This window comes from Amia ocellicauda, chromosome 11 (assembly GCF_036373705.1).
Source record: "Amia ocellicauda isolate fAmiCal2 chromosome 11, fAmiCal2.hap1, whole genome shotgun sequence".
NCBI lineage: Eukaryota > Metazoa > Chordata > Actinopteri > Amiiformes > Amiidae > Amia > Amia ocellicauda.
The window spans coordinates 13,894,123-13,915,108 of NC_089860.1; the positions used below are offsets into that span (position 1 = coordinate 13,894,123).

A 20,986-nucleotide genomic window follows, 5' to 3' on the forward strand; every position below is an offset into this window, starting at 1 on the left:
CTTGGACATGTCTACTGTTGTATACCAAACCATTTTGCAAGAGTATCTTGTAGAAAATCCAAATTGTTGGGCCTACTGCTACCATATGGCAGCGTAACTGAAAATACATATTCTGGTGATAGGTGAATAGCACATGAAATTGGCCAAACTGAACCATGAGTGCTTTTAAAAATTGGTAGTTAATCAATGTTCAAAGATATGTCTATAAAATCAACTTTGTTTATGAAATCTTTGGGATATTTCTCAATGTATTTCAGAATTTCTTCCAAGGAAAGTGCATAACAGATTTAATTTCTATGTTTTGCAGGGTTTTTAGTAATGTCCTCGCTGTTTTAGTGAGATCTGAATGGCCATGGGTTTTCATTGTCTTGAAGATCATCCACAGCATTGTGTGTAATCAGGTTTCAATTTGCCCAAGATGTAAGGCCATCTTTCAAGAATTGCCTCCTTCATTTTCTTTATCCTCTTCAGAATCAGAGCATGTTATTATGGCATTGTACTCATCAATTATGGCCCAAACATCATCATCTGTAGCACTAGTAAAATCGCTGTCATGGCTACTATCATGTTCTACATTGCAAGGCTCAACATCTGCATTTTCAATATCATCATGGTATGTATGATGCAAAATTGATCCAACACTATCACTAGTATCACTGCTTTCTGACTCTTCTATTTTTGGCAAATGTTCTCGTAGCAGTTTTCCATTTCCTTATAAATGCTAATCGTCTCTTGTTGCTATCTGCCGTGCTCCAGATAACAAAAGCTTACAAATATATATTTATTTTCAGCTTTTGTGGATCCACATGTGCATTGTTGTCATTTTCCATCACCACAGTCATAGCAAGGAAATAAAAATAAGGGGGGGGGATTTACGTTAGTGTCTTGTATTACTAACACATTCATTGTTCTTTAAATACATCAGAACATGCATACATTTACTGTTACGTATTACTACGTCTGCCAAGATTATTAGATACATTATTTTGTATTATTAGTAATTTAATATTAACATCATTAACATTGGGTGGGGGATGGGAAAGAATAGTAATACAATATAATTACCGATAATGCTGAATGGTGTAAATAATTATAGATTTTTTTTATACCTCAGCATGGAGCACTTTAAGCTTCAATATTTTTGGTACATTGTTAAACCAATGTATTTTCTTGTTTGTTTGACTGTTTGTATCTCCTTGACTATAAGCCCTACATGGCTTCATTCTCAAACACATCGGCCTTACAGTTTCCGTGTCGCCCACCATCATTCAGAGCCCGGGGGATAAACGCGCAGTGTGTTCCGGGGGGGTGTCACAGATCACTAACGATCACCTAACGATTAATATATACTATATATTATGTGATGTTCTATCAAAACAGAGAAGTTCAGATCCAAATATGTAAAATAGTTGTGTGTTAGTACAGTGTAAACGAGTTTTCCATCTTGACATGAGCTCTCTACGGGTGTGTGTTGCTTCTACCGAAAAGGTCTGCTTCCAGAATATATCAATTGTCAATATTTTTGGAGATTTTTTATTCCTACTCAGACCAAGTATCCCCCCACCCGCCCATTTCTGAATGCGGAGGGGGATTATAAAAAACATTTTTTTCACATCAGAGAATGCTTCACATCGTTAGAAAGCTGAGAGTCTCAGCTTCTATGGGATACCAAAGAATTGGCAAACAACACAACAGTGCAGGGTACACATGGGATTAAAGAGAAGCACATGGATTTTCAGAGTACATTGAGACATTAAACTGTGTAAATTTAAATAAAAACTGGAAAAATGTAGGTGTTCTAAAACTTTACCGGTAGTGTATATGCACACATTTTGATGAACAGTTGAAGAATCGCAGGTGATGCAGCTCGTCTGCCTGTCCTCTGGTCGCCTCAGCAAGTTTCTAACTTTCCTTTTGAATTCAGTCTTTTGTATTGGTGTCGGGCTGGCGACAGGCTTGTTGGTGTTGGCATTACAATTCAGCATCTATACAGGACTGAAGGTGTCCCTCGCCCTTCAGCCAGCTGCTCACGGGCACACAGAATAAAGACACGGCCAGGTTACTAAATGCAACACAAACAGCCCTGTTGAAAAGCACGTTTGTTGCATTGATGTACGCAGCTGTAATACACAGACGGAGCCATTTCAAAGTGCTTCACATGGTATAAAGTAAAAAGTAAAATATGTATTTCAAATTTCGAGTTTAATTAAAATATGTATAAACTTTTTTACGTTGTAAAATATAACTCGTCAATAATTGTTATAGCCCAATTTTAAACACACTCCCTCCTCCCCATCTCTCTCGACTAGTTGTTGTTGTTGTTGTTGTTATTATTATTGCTGTTATTCCCCCCTTCTCCCCATCTCTCTCTCGTGACTTATAATAATAAATACTTACAAATTAAATGAACTAAGAAGTTCAAATAAATGCAACATGTACAACAACAACCACAAAAAAATCTTACATTGAGTGACCACAATCAACACACATTCACCTGGTGCACTGCACATTATGTTTACATTCTGGTTCATATGTACGTATTCCACCCAATATGTATTACTTGAGCACACCCCGTATAAACAAGCGAACATTTCTCAATAAAAAGGGGAGACATTAAAGTGTTGAAAAACATTACAACTAAGTGGTGGGTGATATTAAATAGTTGAAAAACAGACTACAACTGCCGTCACTATAGGATTTGACAAAAGTCTGTTTTGAAATCATACGTCATTAAAGAATATTCAATCTAAATCAAAAGAGACCGTGTGTGTTTGTAGTTTGTAACTGAATATGCAAATTGATGATGAACTGACACTGGTGATGAAATGTACCCGGTGAAGAAGTGTGCGTGATGAAAAGACGTAGACCCGATCTCTTGGTGGCCACCCTGTACTTCACAAGTGAGGCATTAGACACAGTGTGTGCACAGCCTGGAATTCTGTGCTAGTCTAGTGGAAATTATATAACACCGGGCTCCTGCACTTCTTTGTTTATTTATGTATTTATTCATGTGTTTATTTAAGTCCTCTAGATGCATTTCAACTATTCAGGCAAATCATTTATTTTGTTGACTGCAGACATGAGGGTTCTTTCAGCAGTTTCTTTCAGGAACTGAATTTATAAGCAATTTATATTTCTGCTTGGGAATTCAATAAATCCAATGTTGTTTTTTAAACTACATAATCCTGCAGCTTTTCTAACTAGATTTGCATGGTTAATTCCCATGTGTGACTCACTGCTGTGCAGTCTTGTAAATGCTAAATGTGAATGTAACATTGTCACACACAAAATATTCTGTTGTACTGGTAAGCTAAAGGTCATAAACATTGTTTCAAAGTGTGATAGACATCACACATTCTGTGAAATGGTTTCTTACAAAGAGCACCACCACAGTGCTCATGTTTTAAACACATATTAAGGATTTGCATTGCTTGCTATCATTCTTTTCACAGTTTTCTTTGTATTCTTCAGACACAAAAGTATATATTAAGTAGGCCTATACTTTTGTTTTGTGATTATTGAATGATTATATGAAGCATGTTCTGTTTTATAACCAGCTTTATATATATATATAGGAATAGCACAGATAAATACCTAACAGGTAATTTTCCATGTTGTGTATCTAAACCTCATTCTTTTGTTCACCTTCATGGAATAGAATTAAGTTTGCATTTAATTTCTTCCATAAACATAATTCCTACAACACAAAAAAACATAAACCCTAAGAAGGTTTAGTAAAATAATTAATTATAATCCCCACAAAACATCCCTATATTCTGCAAAGTCCTGAAGCTGAAAACCGTGAGGCATGCATCATGGTTTTCTACATGAAGACATTTTTAATAAATTAAAAGGCATTCTTATTGTCCAGTCTACAAGATTGAAATTAATCTTTGAAACTGTAATAACTACAATTAAAACTAAATGTAATGTGTAAATGGATGTCAGCAGTGAACAAAATTGGAGACCAAAGCCCAAGGAGGTTGTTAAGCTTAAAAATGCAGCTTTAAAAAGAAACAAGGTATGATGTATTACCGATGCCCCATGGACAGTTAATGTCAAGAGATTGACACTGTTAGAATCGGTTGGAATTCAGATGTGAAAGTGCCAGACAGAGAGAAAGTAATGTGGTCAATATATAAAAAAACCTCTACGAAGCATGTATGTGTAGCATGGATCAGTGTCGTCATGCCATTGGGGCACAAGGGGGCATGTGCCCCCCCAAATGATTTCCATTTGTTTATATATTTTTTAATGTCAAAACCATGTACAAACATTTCAGTAAATAAGATTTCTCTGAGATGATCCCTCACCACTTCAGTTACAGTATGAAGTTTAGCAACAGACCCTTAGTCAGCGCAGGTGCCTGGCGCGCCTGTGTCTCTGTGTCTGCAGGGCAGCAGGTACAGTACATCACACACTGAACAACATTATTACATCGCAATACACAATACACTTTTTTATACATTTTACTTTATCTTGCTTATTCGGTGGCAGTTTGAAGCATATAAATTCTGGCATGTTCTTTTTTTTTTGTTTTTGTTTTGTTTACCCAAAATGTTTGTGGTAATGTTCGTTTTTTAATCAGTATGCGTTGTACCACAAATGACAACTTTATTATTCATGTGCTTTCATGCGTTTCAATTCCAGAACTTGACAGAGAAGAAAAAAAAAGTTACATCTTGTAATACTCCTAACTACAGATATTTGTCTCCAGAATTATTCACATCCTTCAGACTACAGTGGGGTTTAGCCACATGACTGCAAGTGCACATTCAGTATTTGTTGCATAAATGAATGACAAATATATCTGCCCAACATACTTGCATATTTGTTCAAAAACAAGATTCAAAATTATGTTATACCCTAAACATTAAAATCCAGTAAACTTTGGACTGAAATGTTTTTGTGATATCTAACACTGATCGTCTCAGTGTTTATTTATTTATTTATTTATTTATTTATTTATTTATTTATTTATTTATTTATTTGCATGTATTAGCTCACTGTACTTTTTTTGTGTGCTAAACCTAATTCAATGTAACAAAAAATTGGTTATCAATAAATCTGGAGGGGTCTGTACAGTTAGTACAGTGTGATCTACTACTGTGTGGAGTAGAAATACATGTAGATGTGTTTTAGACCCTTTCCTCTTCAAAACAAAAACAGTATATTGAGCAAGGATGCAGAACAGCACCTGTGACTGACATCTCCCTTGCAGCTGCAATACCAGTAATGCCAGCCCCAGTGAGGTCAAGAAAGGTAGTAGGTGGTGATTATTATTTAACTATTATATAACTTTCTTGCAGCAGGTTTTCATTTCATATGCCTGGGTATGACATGATGTATTGTCAAGGGGAACTCCTCTTTAATAATCCACCCCAGGGGTGTCACTCTCTAATCTTAAGACAATTAAAGTGTTACTAAAAGAGTTAAGTGTTGCAGTAAGCCGTTTGCGTTGTGGGAGGACATCGATGTTGAATGAGAAACTTAATTGATTTACAGAAGTGAAGAACGAAAAGAAACAGCACAGCTTGAAGTAGACGTTTTTTCATCAGTAGGGTTAATTAAGAACCCCTTGAAATAACTATCAGGCTCTCATGGGTTTTAAAAAGTATGGTAGATAACATAGGTTCATATTGTGATGTTTAAGAGTCACCTGAAGTGGCAACATTTTGAGGTTTATTGTATATTGCATGGGTATGGAAGGGGTTTTGCATTTCATATGTAGGTGTACACAAAAATCCACACTCAGATAGGAGACTTCATCAAATGTCATATTTATTGATGTATTGAAGAAACAAAAAATACTTTGCAACACAAATCAATCCCATCTCCCTACATCCGTGACTTACAGTCAGTGTTTTAATAAGTAAACCATCACATTTATGTTAATCACATTGATGAGTGCGTTTAGCTCTAAAAAAGCAAACAAATCACAAATATAAAGCAGCCAATTCAAGTATTCCAAGTTCTTTGTGTGACACAACATAATGAAAGTACCACTCCATTGACAATGTATCAGGATCTCTGAAATAGAATATAACAAATATGGCTTATCATTACTACCAAGTATTTGCAATAGCCAAATACACACTGATACAATGTATTCAAGACAGACTGCCTTTTTGCTTTTTGCAAAAGAACAAACCATTTGCACACATGACCATAGTGCTCTGCTCACAGGAAAGCCACCAGATCACAACACAGAATTCGTGTGAAGCTGTGGTGAGAGAATTTTACAAAGCAGTTTTATGATTGGCAGGCAGGTTATCTGAAAGCCAGGGGGAAAAAACCCAAATACAACTCCTAATCAGAAAACGTTTGAACTTGAAACAAATGGAAAGAACAAACAAACATTAAGAAAATCAGACATTCTATTCTGGATACAAAACAGCTGAAAAAGAATACAAAAACACTGATACCTATTCAAGTACTTTTAATGCAACAATGCAAAGAGTAGGGTCTTTGAAACCACACAGCAATGAAATGAATTGCAAAATGTAAAACCGTTCAATTCAATTTTCTAACGTTGAGAATACAATTCTAATAAATACATTCAAATGTGATTCACGATTGACCTGCAAAGAATTCTTAACGTGCAATATTGTTTTCATGCTTCCTTTGCTGAATCTATCGTACAGATACATTGCATCCCAGTGGTTCTATGTATTCCATCCTATAATGTAGATAAATCTTGACTAAGGAGAGTGCCCTGAGATGTCTGAATAGCAGGTAGCGATGGTTAATGTTTTCTTAACTTTTCGGTATGGGTTTATCCTATAAGCTTAACTTTATGGCATTTTTTTCAGCTTTATCATCTACGTCTAAAAGGCACTATATCTAAACATGACACTAATCCCTTAAACACTTTTAGATGCATTTCAGATCAGCACTATACACAGGCAAATACTGTTTCCCCAATAGTTACACAGCAGGCAAAAATGTGTAGCTGTTCACCACCCAAGTCCCACCTTGGTGAATGAGCGCATGGAATAATTTGGTCAAGGAATGTATTAATACTTGAGTAACGAAGTATGAACTCATTTTGAACAATATTGGTATAACAGTAAAGCTGATAAACCATTCAAATCTAGATCTGGGCAACGTCCATTAATAATCACTGAGATCATCACTCCAGCACACATGGTTATACATTATTGTTTAATGTCTCAAGCTTGTCTTGAATTGTCTTACGATCTGTTGGCAGAGCTCAGAAACGCCCCTTTTCCACTAAATTCAAGTCAATTAGGACAAATGTGGAGTATTCGTAATTGAGTTTAGACCGAGAATTAATGTTACATATTGCACTTTAACAGTTCAGTGACTGAATACATAAATTAAAACTGTTTCATTTTATTAACTTACTTATCTTTAGAGGACAGTACATTTCCTTGGATGAGATATATTTGAACCTTTCATTTATATACGTGTCAATATACAGTGCAGGTAATAGACCTACCCTCCATTCCCACAGTTTATAAGCAAAAAGAACATGCTCCTACAATTTTTGCATTGTTAAATCGATCATTCCTGATATTTGATTGGTACTCTTTGGTAGAAAAGACTTGAGAGTGAAAAAAAGTCAATTTTCTGAAAGAGACTAAAGGTTGTCAATATTGTGTGAACACAGATCTTGTCATGTTTTTTTAGGCTAAACTTTTAAAACATTATTTTTCCAATGGACAAATAATGAAGATCTCTGGGTCACAAAATGAGAAACCGTTACATTTGGCAATCCTGAGGGCACTGTACAGCCCATTGGCACCTATTTATTTTTTAAAGCTAAAAAAAAAAATGGAATACACTACAACAGTTAGAAAACAAACCGGTACCAATGAAAACAATTCCCACAAAAATCCCAATATACAAATGATTTGAAATATATTATATATATATGCAGCAGGCTTGTCCTGACACTAGTAGCTGACGTACATTGTACCATTGTGCGCGCTTCGTTCACTACTCCGAATGATTATTTGCTCGATGGAGATGTACGTCCCGGCCACAAAGCCTACGAACCCAATGATGCTGATGACGATGTTCTTGCCAATGAGCCAGGGAGAGAGCCCTTCACTGTGGAAGGTGAGAATGTCCAACAGCGGCGGCAGGATGAGCGCCAGGAAGCTGCTGCTGATGGAGCCCACGAGGGAAATCACCAGGTCCAGCTCCGGAATCAGGATTGCTAATGCACCTGAGGATGAGGCACAGACACAAATGATTAGTTACCTAATTATCATTTTATGTTGTAGGTTTCTGTGTATGTAAATCGTCTGACTGCGAGATCATGTACTGGATGATAGAGCTTTACATTTGTATTCGGAATACTGAACACTGCCTTTTTAAGACTTTCCTCGTAACGGCACCCTTGAAAAGAGTTCTCAATGGCATAATTTGCATTTGGGGAGGGTAGAGGCTCATTTAATCATATCTAAATGAGTGGACAGTAATCAGGAGGGGACTGTGGGAGGTTCTGGGAGGTGAGGGAGAATTCATGTATCATGTCCTGAGGCAACATGAGTGGTCCTGCTGTTCCTCTAAAAAAATAAAGATTTGAAAGAACTTAACAGCAATACAGATCACTTAGAAAACAAACCAACCGACCCTGCTTATCACGAGGGAAGACCACAGGAATATAATTCTCTGTGGCCTTGTTCATGTCCCGGCCATCTTTGTGCAACATTAATAAATGCTAAAAACGGTGCAATGAAAAAGAGACACCCGTGGTATGAGTACCATAAACACACATGGTACCTCAGGGTTTGAATAAGCCGAGAATCTGACAAAGGAGAGAGCAGCATAATTCATTTAAAAATGCAGTCATTCATGTTATGTGCAGGACACAGCAGGCACCAGGCTAGGGGTTAAGGGTTAAAATTGTGTTTTTAATATTTGCATCACTAAGTGAAGGACCTGCTGAGAAGGCTGATGATAACTGCTTTGATACGTCATGGGGCTCCATTTACAAGAGGAGAAAGGAAGACGCACGCAAGCCATCGCCAATAAATATCCCACTGAGTCACGGTGTTGCTTTTTTGCAATGCATTTATTTATTAACGATGTAGGTAGGCCTATGGGGTAGCAGTAGACTTTAAAAGTAGCTACTGAGCAATTCCTCACCCTCCATTCTTTGCCACCTTTGCCATTTTCTCATAACAAACTTTCAAAGATTTGAACAGAATCCTTTACTTCACATTTCATGGACTAAATACTTTTTCCCTTGTGTGCATCCATTTTGAAAACGGGGAAAAACAACAACTTTCAAAGTAAACGGAGGCAGAGGTCTAGTATCTTGGCCATTCCTCCTTGATCTCGTCAACTCCTCACAACATGAAATTGCTGAAACGAGCATAACTTGATTTGATCAAACAGCCTTGTAAACCAATTTCCTGTTTATTTCAGCAGCTCTGTGAGGTGTCTATGGTAATTACTTCAATTAGAAAGCATTCAAGGAGATATGGCCAGAGCTGATACCACCATTTCAGCATCCCTTTGAAATGCTTATTGAGAGGCATCTGTAGTTGTGCTCACGGCTGTATGCAGGGTATTAAAAATACCGAGGTAAAAAAACTAAGTTTGCTAGCGGGGTGGGGAGGCGAAGAACATTGATTTCCCTGATTGACATATGTGCATTTTAAGACGTTGGATAATAATCGCTTTAAAACCATGTCAGTGTGCAGTAGCATAAATGATCTGTCAAGCAGTAATACATGAGAATCAGGTTTAATATTGCAATGAATGATCCACACAACAGTATGGAAATACAGAAGAGGCTAAATCTATATGAATGTTCATTGATGACAATACACCATCACATAAGAATTGCCTTAAATCATAAATGTTTCAAGGATTATTTTGCATGGATATGAAAGAAAAGCATATCATAATATCAGTCCGTCATTGGATGGATGGAATTAATGTTAGCTGGTAGCTAGTTTACTCATGATGGATGGCCACTGTTTAACGAAGCACGACCGCACACTGGAGCTATTTGTTAGATGATGTCTTACTGGGTGGGGATGAATCATGAACTACAAGCAGAAGACTAGTACAATTCTCCAGTTACCTCATAACGTTTTGCCGGAGTTAAGGTGCTGCCCTGCCTGGTTTGTTGACATAGTTGATAGTCATGTAGAGAAATCTCTCTGGCTATGAGTCCAGCACAGTGGAGCGCAAAGCCCACCCCCCAGCCCATTTCATTGGTCAAGCAAGCAAGCAGTCACTTGAGAAGGTCGGTTATCTTTGCGTTGTACTATCTTTGCAGCAGTAAAGTATTATTATTAGGCAATTATTTTAGGACTTTTAATATACACTGGACCTCAGTTGTCCTCAATGGTGGATACGGCCATGGTTGTGCTGAATTGGTGATAGTCAACACAGGCAGAACATTGTTGTAAATGAGAGAGGACAATTTTAACTCCTGTTAAAGGAATGAGCTATAATGAAAAAGTAACAGTCTGCTGCAGGGAAACTTATTTTAGACTATTTATAAAAAGTCCTTTAAAAATGGCCCTACTTATGAGGCCTTAGAAGTAATTTTGTATTGGACTATAAAGAATGTCATAATATCAATAATACTAAATTTATGATAATATTCTGAGATGTGATCACTGATAACTATGATAATAAGCCATTGCTAGAGTTTTCCTTTCCCTTTACAGAACAAGCAAGATAGCCATCGGGCAAGGATGCTGAATAACAGTACAAGGTCACTTAACAAACACCCAGAGGCAACATGTCTCATCTGCAGTACTTTCATTTATAATTGAAGACACCGCCAGCAAGTGAACACACAAGAGGAAATTCCCTTGCCCTGCTCCTACTACTCTTTTTTAACATTGTAAACATTTTCTTTCGCAGCAATTACTTGATAGCCATGGGGCTTATACAAAACATGTCTCCTCGAGTATCCTCTCTCTTTTAATCTGTAATTAAGTGAATTAATCAATATACATGGTCAAGAAAGACACACTACAGGTTGACTGTAAAATAAACAAGATTTCAACTGGCAGCCATTTTCTTAATCTTAGCTTTTATCCACTAAAAAGTTCATGATGAAGCATCACCGTTTACCTACTAACAACCACGTGTGGTCTCATCCAGAACTCTGTGGCTCGTCTGGTGTCTCTCTGCCCCGATTCGCACACGCTACTCCACTGCTTCGCTCCCTACACTGGCTCCCGATAGCGGCACGCATTCAGTTCAGGACTTTGACCCTCACCTACCGCTGTCTCGACCACACTGCACCAAGCTACCTTCAGACACTCGTCTCTCCATACATCCCCTCCAGACCACTGCGCTCCTCCAGTGCCAGAAGACTAACTCTGCCTCCTCTCCACTCTCCTTCCTCCAGAGCCGCTCCTTCTCATCCCTGGCCCCTAAATGGTGGAACGACCTGCCCACCAAAGTCAAAATGGCAGAGTCCTTGACCTCATTCCGGCGCTTACTCAAGACGCATCTCTTCCGACAGCACTTGTAATATTAGTCCTCTATCCCTGCTAGATAGCACTTCACAGTTTTATTACGCTTCTCGCGTTCTTGATTGTTTTCCTCCTTGCTCCCTTTCCCGTAGCCCTTGTCTGTGACCCTACATCTTGACAGCACTTAGCTTTCACCGTCCAGGATGTAGGAAGTCTCTTACTGTACTTGTGTAAATTGTAATTTGGAATTTGTAAAATGTATTAGTTTGAATTGCTATGTTTTAGCTAAATTGAATTTGTAATGATTGCCTTGTACTTAACTGTATTTTTGCATTTTTTTGCACTTATGTTGTAAGTCACCCTGGATAAGGGTGTCTGCCAAGAAATAATAATAATAATAATAATAATAATAATAATAATAATAGTGTGCCATGGGCCATTTTGTTCTGTCATTTTAAAGCTTTGGATACAAAAAAAATGTTCTTATCTACTCAAGTGTGTGCTGAGTTATTGCAGTGTTGGTAGTTTTGGCCAAAGACCAAATAGTTTATCTGGCTTTCCAAGTGTTATAGCAAAGGCAGCGATCAAATGTGTCCTGAAAAAACTGTTATGGATGGATTTTCATAAACCTTCCATTTCAAAAATGTTATCCTATAAGCACAATATTTCTTCACAAGTAAAATAAAGAGCCCAGTGTCAATATGAAGCTGGTTCTAAATTAAAAACATGCCTTCATTTTTCCTTGCTATAAAAATAGCTTTTATGTTGCCACCATAAACATTTATTTGGGAACATTACATTAAATGCACTGACTTGACATATGTCATTCCTAAGCACTTCACTTTCCTTGCAAGCTTACGGTCTGCTGTATTTTGACAGCAAAATGATTTCTCTCATTTTTTGACCTTTTTAAATCAATAGAGATAACAGTTGCCTGAGCTGAACCTTCCTGTGGAGTAGCAACTACAACAGGCAGTACCTCTACATGCTCAAGAAAAAGTTTATTCAAAGGTCAAGTAATTATACCTAATAATAAATACCTTATACAATACACATTGTAAAAAAAACTCAAATGATTAAAATGGCTATGTGTAAACGAATACAAAAATCTAAGTTTTTCAATCAAGATTTTATGATATCGGAATACAAGATTCATTCTAGAAGATCCCAGAGTTCTGAGTTTTAAGATGAATTTACATACCCTATATATTAATCTTAATTGACTAGTGGGATAAGATAAGTTACCAATCAAATGTTCTGAGTGAAATGAATACAGAAAGTCATTAGTTCTGCCTCAGGGTACACCCTATGTTATCACTGAATGCCCTTTTCCCCCCATCACACATAACATTATATTCACCTTGCAGATGTTTTATCTAGCAAAGTCAGCATATATTAGTAAAGAAAAGAGCCCACCAATATACCTTGTCAAATTTCAAACTTCAAAGATTAATGAGGTTTACAGGTAAAAGAAAAAAACAGCTGCTCGTTTATTTGCACCGTTTATAAAAACTGCAACAATCAATACGTAAACACCGTAAGTCAGAATAGAAAGAGCTGCATCGCTCATTTTGCTGGTTAGATACAGATTGATCAAAGCGAGACGAGGTGGAATGCAACTTCAAGGACTCTGATCAGAATATCTCGAGAGAAAGCAATGTAATTTGACCATGTTAACAACTGCATTGCCCTGTGTTTCGGTAACTCGCTTAGACGACAACGAGAAAATGAATTAGGTGACACGTGTAAATCGATGACCCATACAAGCAAAGGTAAAGGAGGATGCATGACATCAGATATTGTGAAGTGATAGACATCTTTAAACAGAACAGTATGGAGAACTGAGCAGCAGCCAAGCAGTACAGTGTAGATAATGCTGGCCTCAGAGTTGACAGCCTCCCATTTTATCTGTGTGGCCCTGAGATCCTGTGCAATAACCAGGCAGTGAGGCACCGAGACACAAGATGACTAATCCCTCCGCCCAAGCTTCCCTGGGACTGCCTGCTCTGTAGCCTTAACTCAACGATCAATATCGAGTGTCAAATAAAACGTGGTAATGTCAAAGCCTGGAATGGTGCTGTACTGAAGCTTCTGTCACTTCACACACACAGCCCCAGCCACTGACACTGAAGAAACTTCCTACACGCCCCTCCAAAAAGGGTCTCGGCACAAGTTAAGGATGATGTAAAAGAGCATGCCAGGTTAGGGTCTTTTGGGGATGTCTTTGAGTAGAAACATCTGAATGTAGGACCAGCAAGAAAGTCAGGTTTTGTGAGCACAGGTTGTCATGGCAGCACAGCATCTGCCACATCCCTACCTCTGTGCCAAACCAGCTTCAAGCGGCATGGCACTAATTCCAAGGAGCAATCAGCAGTTAGCAAAACAAATAATGCAGTTTTATAGTCTTAAAAATTAAATAAAATTAAAATCTGTGAACCAAAAATGGCACCCCCTGTGGAATGGCATTGTTGTAGGTTACTTGGCGAGACTGCTTTCACCAATCCTAAGGAGCTACAAAACAGGGAAATGTACTGGCAGGTGTTTTTCAGGAATATACGCTAGCCAACAAGACAAAGGAGGGCAAATTAATAGAAGTGCAGTGTAACAAAAGAGACAGCCGTGGAAAAAGCTCTAGTGGTAAAAAGACATCGCCTGTAGCTCACTTGACAGCATGCTACCATTTAAAGGTCACAGATTATCACTATGCTAACTGATTTTTTTTTTATTTTAAATCAAAACAAACAAAAAAAACTGTAAAGTTCACCATAGGATATTTTGCTTCCCCAGGAACACAGCTCAATACTAAACAATAATGATTATGAACATGATTAGTTAAGGGAGGAATAAAGAATACAAATGTTTAAAAAAGGATGTAACATATTTTGATGCCACGATCTACACGGTACAACAATTACCTATTTTAGTTTTATATTCTCAGCTGCCTGGATATTACACAAATGCAACTGAGAAACGAATACACATTTTCTGAATTTCTTCTAGAATTTAGACTTATATTGGTCAAAGTTGCAATACAGCTTTAGTTGAAGACTGAAATCAAAGACCTTATTGCCCATATAAAAATTCCTTTTTATAATCAGAAACTGCTTCTCAGCATTCCCACTTAAAGCTTTGAAAGTATCAATAACAAAGATATTTTTCTTTATAAACTGTGCCCTCTTGTGTTGGATTGATAAATATCTTTAGCTAGGAGCCCAGGCAGCTGTGATTGTATTAATAGTCATTAATGCAATGCATAGGAAAGAAATGAAGTATTACAAAAAAATATAATATTTTATGTAAAGTTAATTAAATTATTCATTATATCTGTCATGTTTAAGTGCATGTCAATCAACTACAATTAATAAATTATGCCCTTTATATTTTCCAATAACATTATGACTTTTATGCATGGAGAACTGGAAGTGAAATTACACACGGCCTTGTTCTTTCTTTCTTCCATTAACACATGTAAGAGGGTGCACATATAAGGAGACATTTAATAAATCAATAAATAATAAATCAATACATAAATCAATATGTAAAAATAAAGCCATTTATGGAAATATTTTCAGGAAACCTGGACATGCATCACAATCATTTGTTCTAAAATGTCTATAATAGAAGGAAATCACTTAACAGAAATCCCATTTTTGATGCAAGGTGTTACACTGAATATTGCACAAAAACTAAATCGAAGTGCATCAGCTGTGCATGCAAGTGAGTAGATCTTGCACTGTCCTATATAATGGATAATATATGATTACATTTTAATTTGTCTTACCATGATTTTCAATAAAATATCCCCACCTAATCTTTAGAAGATGTATTTTGCAGGTTGTTTACTGTGGTAATCTTTGATTCACACTTAAAGGGCCATCACCCAGACTTAAATTATTCTCAGTAGTCCAAAATATCACAATCAATCAATCAAATCAATTAATGTCAAATAACTGGTGAATGTAGCAGAAAATTTGTAAAGATAAAGTTAATTGTAAAGAAACATGTAAAAGTAATTGAATAAAAGAAATGTAGACAGAATCTGTATAATTCAAGTTAATGCACTTTTGTGATACACAATTTCCTTGTCAAATTATTTTTCTCTTTCTTTAAATCCCCTGTCTTAAATGAAATTAAAACAACATCAAAAAATAAAATAAAATAACTTGGCCTGGTCTACTACTGTTACAATCACAACAACATTATTGCTTTGCATGCTTATGAAAGGGAACAAAAGATGGATTCTGACCACACAAAGACCTAGCTTAAAATACTGATGAATCTGACAAGAACCACACAGTTTAATACAGCAGATTCTGTTTGCAGGTGATGGGGGTAGCTGTTCTTGACAAAGGGATTGATACAACTACAAAAGGAATTGAAGCAAAATTAGACCAAAGCAATTTGAAAATTGTTCCTTTGAAAGGATTTTGCTTTCAAAAGTTTGTACCGGAAACAGAGGGATATATTAATACAGAAGTGCATTAGTGTAAAAAATAAATACATTGAATGTGTTATTTTTAGAATTGCATTTTACACAGATTGATCTAAGACTTTAAATCTTCTGTAACAAAAAAAGGACCATACTTAATATTTGTATTGTTTTAAAAATAAATAAAAGCTTTCAAAATAAAAAAGAATACATCAAGTGACCTACAAAAAGAATGGCAAATGGCAGCTGGGGTAAAGTGCACGTCGAGGACGGTTCGAAACAGGCTCCTAGGGGCAGGGCTGAAGTCGTGCAAAGCTAGAAAAAAGCCCTTCATCAAATATTATTATTATTATTATTATTTCTTGGCAGATGCCCTTATCCAGGGTGACTTACAACATAAGTGCAATACAAAGTGCAAGAATACAGTTAAGTACAAGGCATCAAACATTACAAATTCACATTTACATTAAACAGCAATTCAAAATAATACATTTTACAACTTCCAATTTACACAGGCAAGTACAGTATGTGAGGTCATACATCCTGGAAAGAAAAAGCTAAGTGCTGTCAAGATGTAGGATCACAGTCAAGGGCTACGGGAAAGGGAGCAAGGAGGAAACAATCAATAACGCAAGAAGCGTGATAAAATGCTGTGAAGTGCTATCTAATGGGGATTAAAAGGACTAATATTACAATTACTGTCTGAATGAGAGGCAAAGAAGAGCCAGGCTGAGGTTTGCAAACGACCATATGGATTGGACTGTAGAGTACTGGAATAAGGTCATCTTCTCTGACGAGTCCAATTTTCAGCTTTGCCCAACACCTGGTCATCTAATGGTTAGACGGAGACCTGGAGAGGCCTACAAGCCACAGTGTCTCGCACCCACTGTGAGATTTGGTGGAGGATCAGTGATGATCTGGGGGTGCTTCAGCAAGGCTGGAATCGGCAGATTTGTCTTTGTGAGGGACGCATGAATCAAGCCATGTACAAGGTTGTCCTGGAAGAAAACTTACTTCCTTCTGCTCTGACAATGTTCCCCAACTCTGAAGATTGTTTTTTCCAGCAGGACAATGCTCCATGCCACACAGCCAGGTCAATCAAGGTGTGGATGAAGGACCACCAGAACAAGAGCCTGTCACAGCCAGTACAATCTCCAGACCTGAACCCCATTGAAAACCTCTGGAATGTGATCAAGAGGAAGATGGATGGTCACAAGCCATTAAACAAAGCCGAGCTGCTTGAATTTGTTTGCCAGGGGTGGCATAAAGTCATCCAACATCAATGTGAAAGACTGGTGGAAAGCATGCCAAGACGCATGAAAGCTGTGATTGAAAATTGGGGTTATTCCACCAGATATTGATTTCTGAACTATTCCTAGGTTAAAACGTAAGTATTGTGTTGTTTAAAAATGAATATGAACTTATTTTCTTTGCATTATTCGAGGTCTGACAACACTGCATCTTTTGTGTTAGTTTGACCAGTTTTCATGTTCTGCAAATAAATGCTCTAAATGACAATGTTTATTTGGCATTTGGGAGAAATGTCAGCAGTTTATAGAATAATACAAAAATGTTAATTTTACCCAAAAACATACCTATGAATAGCAAAACCAGAGAAACTGATAATTTTGCTGTGGTCTCAATTTTTTCCAGAGCTGTATATATAACACAACTCATTGCCTAAGACACTAACTAGTGGGTGGTCTGAAGTTTTTTGTTTTTGTTTTTTCTTTTTTAATCTAACTAAATATTTGAACATGTCCAAATGAAGACAGACACTTTTGTGTAGGAAAGAATGGTGAGCCAAATTTATAATTTCAATGCAGTTATGCATGGTTGTGCATTCTTTTTACACTTAACAAGAAAACCCAGCTAGCCATAGGACATTCAAGTACAAGTACAAGACTGATCGTTTAAAGTTTAAAAAGCCTATCATTGCATTGCATTGCAAGAATAGTTGCGATTGTGTGGCTTCATTCATTATTTGACCTTAAAAATCATAGGATAAACAAAGATAACAAACGGTCAACTCTGTGGAAGGCCAAAAAAGTTGCCTCTTTAAAATGTGCTTTATCTTAGGCTGCAAGTCACCAAGAACCCCAACACAGTTATGACAAACTGATAGGAAACGTTGAACACCGAAATGTCAAGCACAATATATCAGTGAGAGCAAGCATATCAGAGACAGCAGGAACCTTTGATAGTCAAGATTGCTCTCAGGCAACTGATTTACAGCTGGAAAGACTGTGAGCTTTAAAAACATTTAGCCTACATATACACATCACTTTGATGCCAGGCCATTTACAAAAGTCACACCAATTATGTTCTAGTTTTTGTAAGGGGTGGCAAAGACTAATCCCAGCTTAATTACAAAATAAATAAATAAACCACCACATGATTTATTATCCCAGGAGAAAAAATATTGGCGGAGACTATGATCTTTATAATGGTATATACATGTAAATAATTATAGAAGGAAGAATGTGAATCAGTGTCAGACAATAAAACTGAAAGCATAACCTACGCAGGCTGAAGTCCTAGACCGACACAATACACTTTAAATATAGAGTATCACTCGGCTAGAACTCTTTACAGTTACCTGGCAGATACGCATTGGATACCTCTATTAAACAATTATTGAAATATGTAGATATTCCATTCTAACTGCCAACATCATAATTACACAGCTTGAAAAGGAGGATTTTGAATGAAGTGTGAGGGTCTCCCACAGCTTCAACAATCGCGCAGTGTTTACCTTTTAAGTAGGGTATGAATCACCGGCAATTATTTGTTTTGTGAAAGTCTCTACATCTCCTCCCTTGGTGATCTGATTACCCAGTTTTCGATGCACCTATTTTCCTCCCATTCTTTTTTTCTAGCACGTACAAGATGTGTAATAAAGGATCAATGACAGCTCATGTTTAATATACATTAGCTGATGGACTTCCCAAACAGGGTCATTACAGCATTTGCAAAATCTGAACAAGGTTAAATACTTTTCCATTTCCTTGAACATACTGCATATAGATAAACATAACAGTTTGTATTAGTGATCCTATATACGTTTGTTTAAACAGTAAGGTGCAATTCACTTCAAGACGTCTGTTTTGTATTATTTTGTTAAAGCAGCCATACTGTTACCCACAGTCAAAAGATGTTTCCTTATAGTGGGAAAGACTTATTTAGCAGAAAACTGATTACCTCTTTACAATAAATATACTATTTTTTTTCAACAGAATGGAATGGAAAGACTAACTTAAAAACCACAGACATTTTGCAGACCAATTTATTTAGCAAACAAACAGACAAAAACAATTCTAAGAGCTTCCATGCCTTTCTGTAGAAATGTTGAGCTTGTCCATTAAAAATCTAATGGAACGACAACAACTAATTACAGAACTACACTAGTGGGAACCTGGCACAGATTTTCAAAGACTTTGCCATTTCGCACACTTACTGAACTCACACACAAAGTATTCTATTAGGCATAATTATTTATATATAAAATGAAACCTTAAACACCATGTAAAGACCTTGCTTGATGTAGGCCTACTTACAGGAAGAACATGGTGTGTTTTTCTGCCTAAATGTGGATTCCTGTCTGGCTTATCTCAACATTTTGGCAGGTTGGCAAATTGAAAGCTTTCTGTCCTGCAGTTTCACATACTAGCAGGACAGACTCCATCATTAAGAGGCAGTGAAACTTCCAAAATGCACAGAAGTATTGTTTATCACAGACTTCAGGAAACATTAAAAGACAGACAATAGGATTTCACAGTTTTGGCATCAGAATGTCACAGAAGGAGAAAGTTTTTTTGGTTTCATTACATTAAGAAATTATTTTGCATGACTTAAGGATAATGTGAAAGTGAGCTGGAAACTGGGAGGACTGCAGGGAGAGTATCACGAGACATCTTTCACTCTATTCTTGCTCTACCACATTAATAAAATGCCAGCTGGCTGAGTGCGATATCTACTGGAGATTGAAAAAACTGTTTGAAAAATAAAATTGTATTGGGTTTACAAGCCAATCATCTATCCTTGTGCTTATGGAGAAGTCTGGACGGAAGGTTATTTGAAAACAAATTAATTTCCTATACTGAAAATTATATTAATGTAATTTAAGTTCAAATAAGCTATAATAGCACTATTATCTACATTTGTCATTAACTTATTTATTTTTCTCTGTAATTTTAAATGGGGATCTTTTATAAAAGTACACAATTTTTCAGGAGCATAATTTGTCAATGAAATGGAACATTACTCCTACCAGGTTAATTTTCTATCCTCTGAGTCTAAAAAACAAGAGGAGGTGTCAGATGAAGGTTGGATGTGCTGCATCAGATGGGGTCCTGTCTTTTCGTTCCACACTTTTCATCACCAGCGACAGTTCATCACCAATTTGCATATTCATCACCAATTTGCATATTCAGTAAACATTACACAAAGTAAACTTTTCATAATAAAACTGTGTAAACTGGTGTATACATGCATATATCTTAGAAGACATATACAATTATAAAACATAAATAACCAGTTACAAAAATAGCATAAAACTGAAATGACATATTATGCAACGTGATCTGTCTATTACAGCTGCATATTAATGCAGAAAACACACTTTTCACCGCTACAGTGCCCTACACCGAATACAGAATTAGCATCATGATCAGACAGGTGGCTGATCAAAGCACTGATCCAGAGATCTGGGTTTGCAACAAGATCAAGATTGAATTCCACAGGAAAGTTAGAAACTTGCTGAGCCGATCAGGACAGACAGACGAGAGCAATATCAGGTGCAAGTCTGCTAATAAAATAATGATAATATATGAATATATGATGTGTAGAAAATCACATATTTCAGGAATCAACACGATTATAGCTTAACTCTTTCACAATGACTAATGTTATTACAAAGCCCAGATTGTCGGCTATGTTATATTTAGTATAGCCTAAACCCGCATAAACTGCGGGTCAAGCGGTTGGAGTAGAAAGTATTTATAACGTATTAATTGTGAAGAGTTAAAACTGAAATGCTGTATATGTATTTAATTCAAATATTTGGTAAGATATAAAAATGGATATGCGGGAGAAATTCACATAAGCAAAGATATTTAATTTTAAATTGCAGAAGCCA

At 36.7% G+C, this 20,986-nt stretch overlaps 1 protein-coding gene across 2 annotated transcripts in view; it reads right to left on the bottom strand.

Annotated features, from left to right (window-relative positions):
* Positions 1 to 5,764: 5,764 nt before the first annotated feature.
* The window catches only part of slc36a1 (solute carrier family 36 member 1), a 71,093-nt gene continuing 55,871 nt past the window's right edge, over positions 5,765 to 20,986 (bottom strand). For both annotated transcript variants that reach the window (XM_066716622.1, XM_066716621.1), the window contains one exon: positions 5,765 to 8,194. In XM_066716622.1, the coding sequence (XP_066572719.1) occupies positions 7,920 to 8,194 (275 nt within the window). In that variant the 3' untranslated portion in view covers positions 5,765 to 7,919. The remainder of the gene's footprint in view (positions 8,195 to 20,986) is intronic.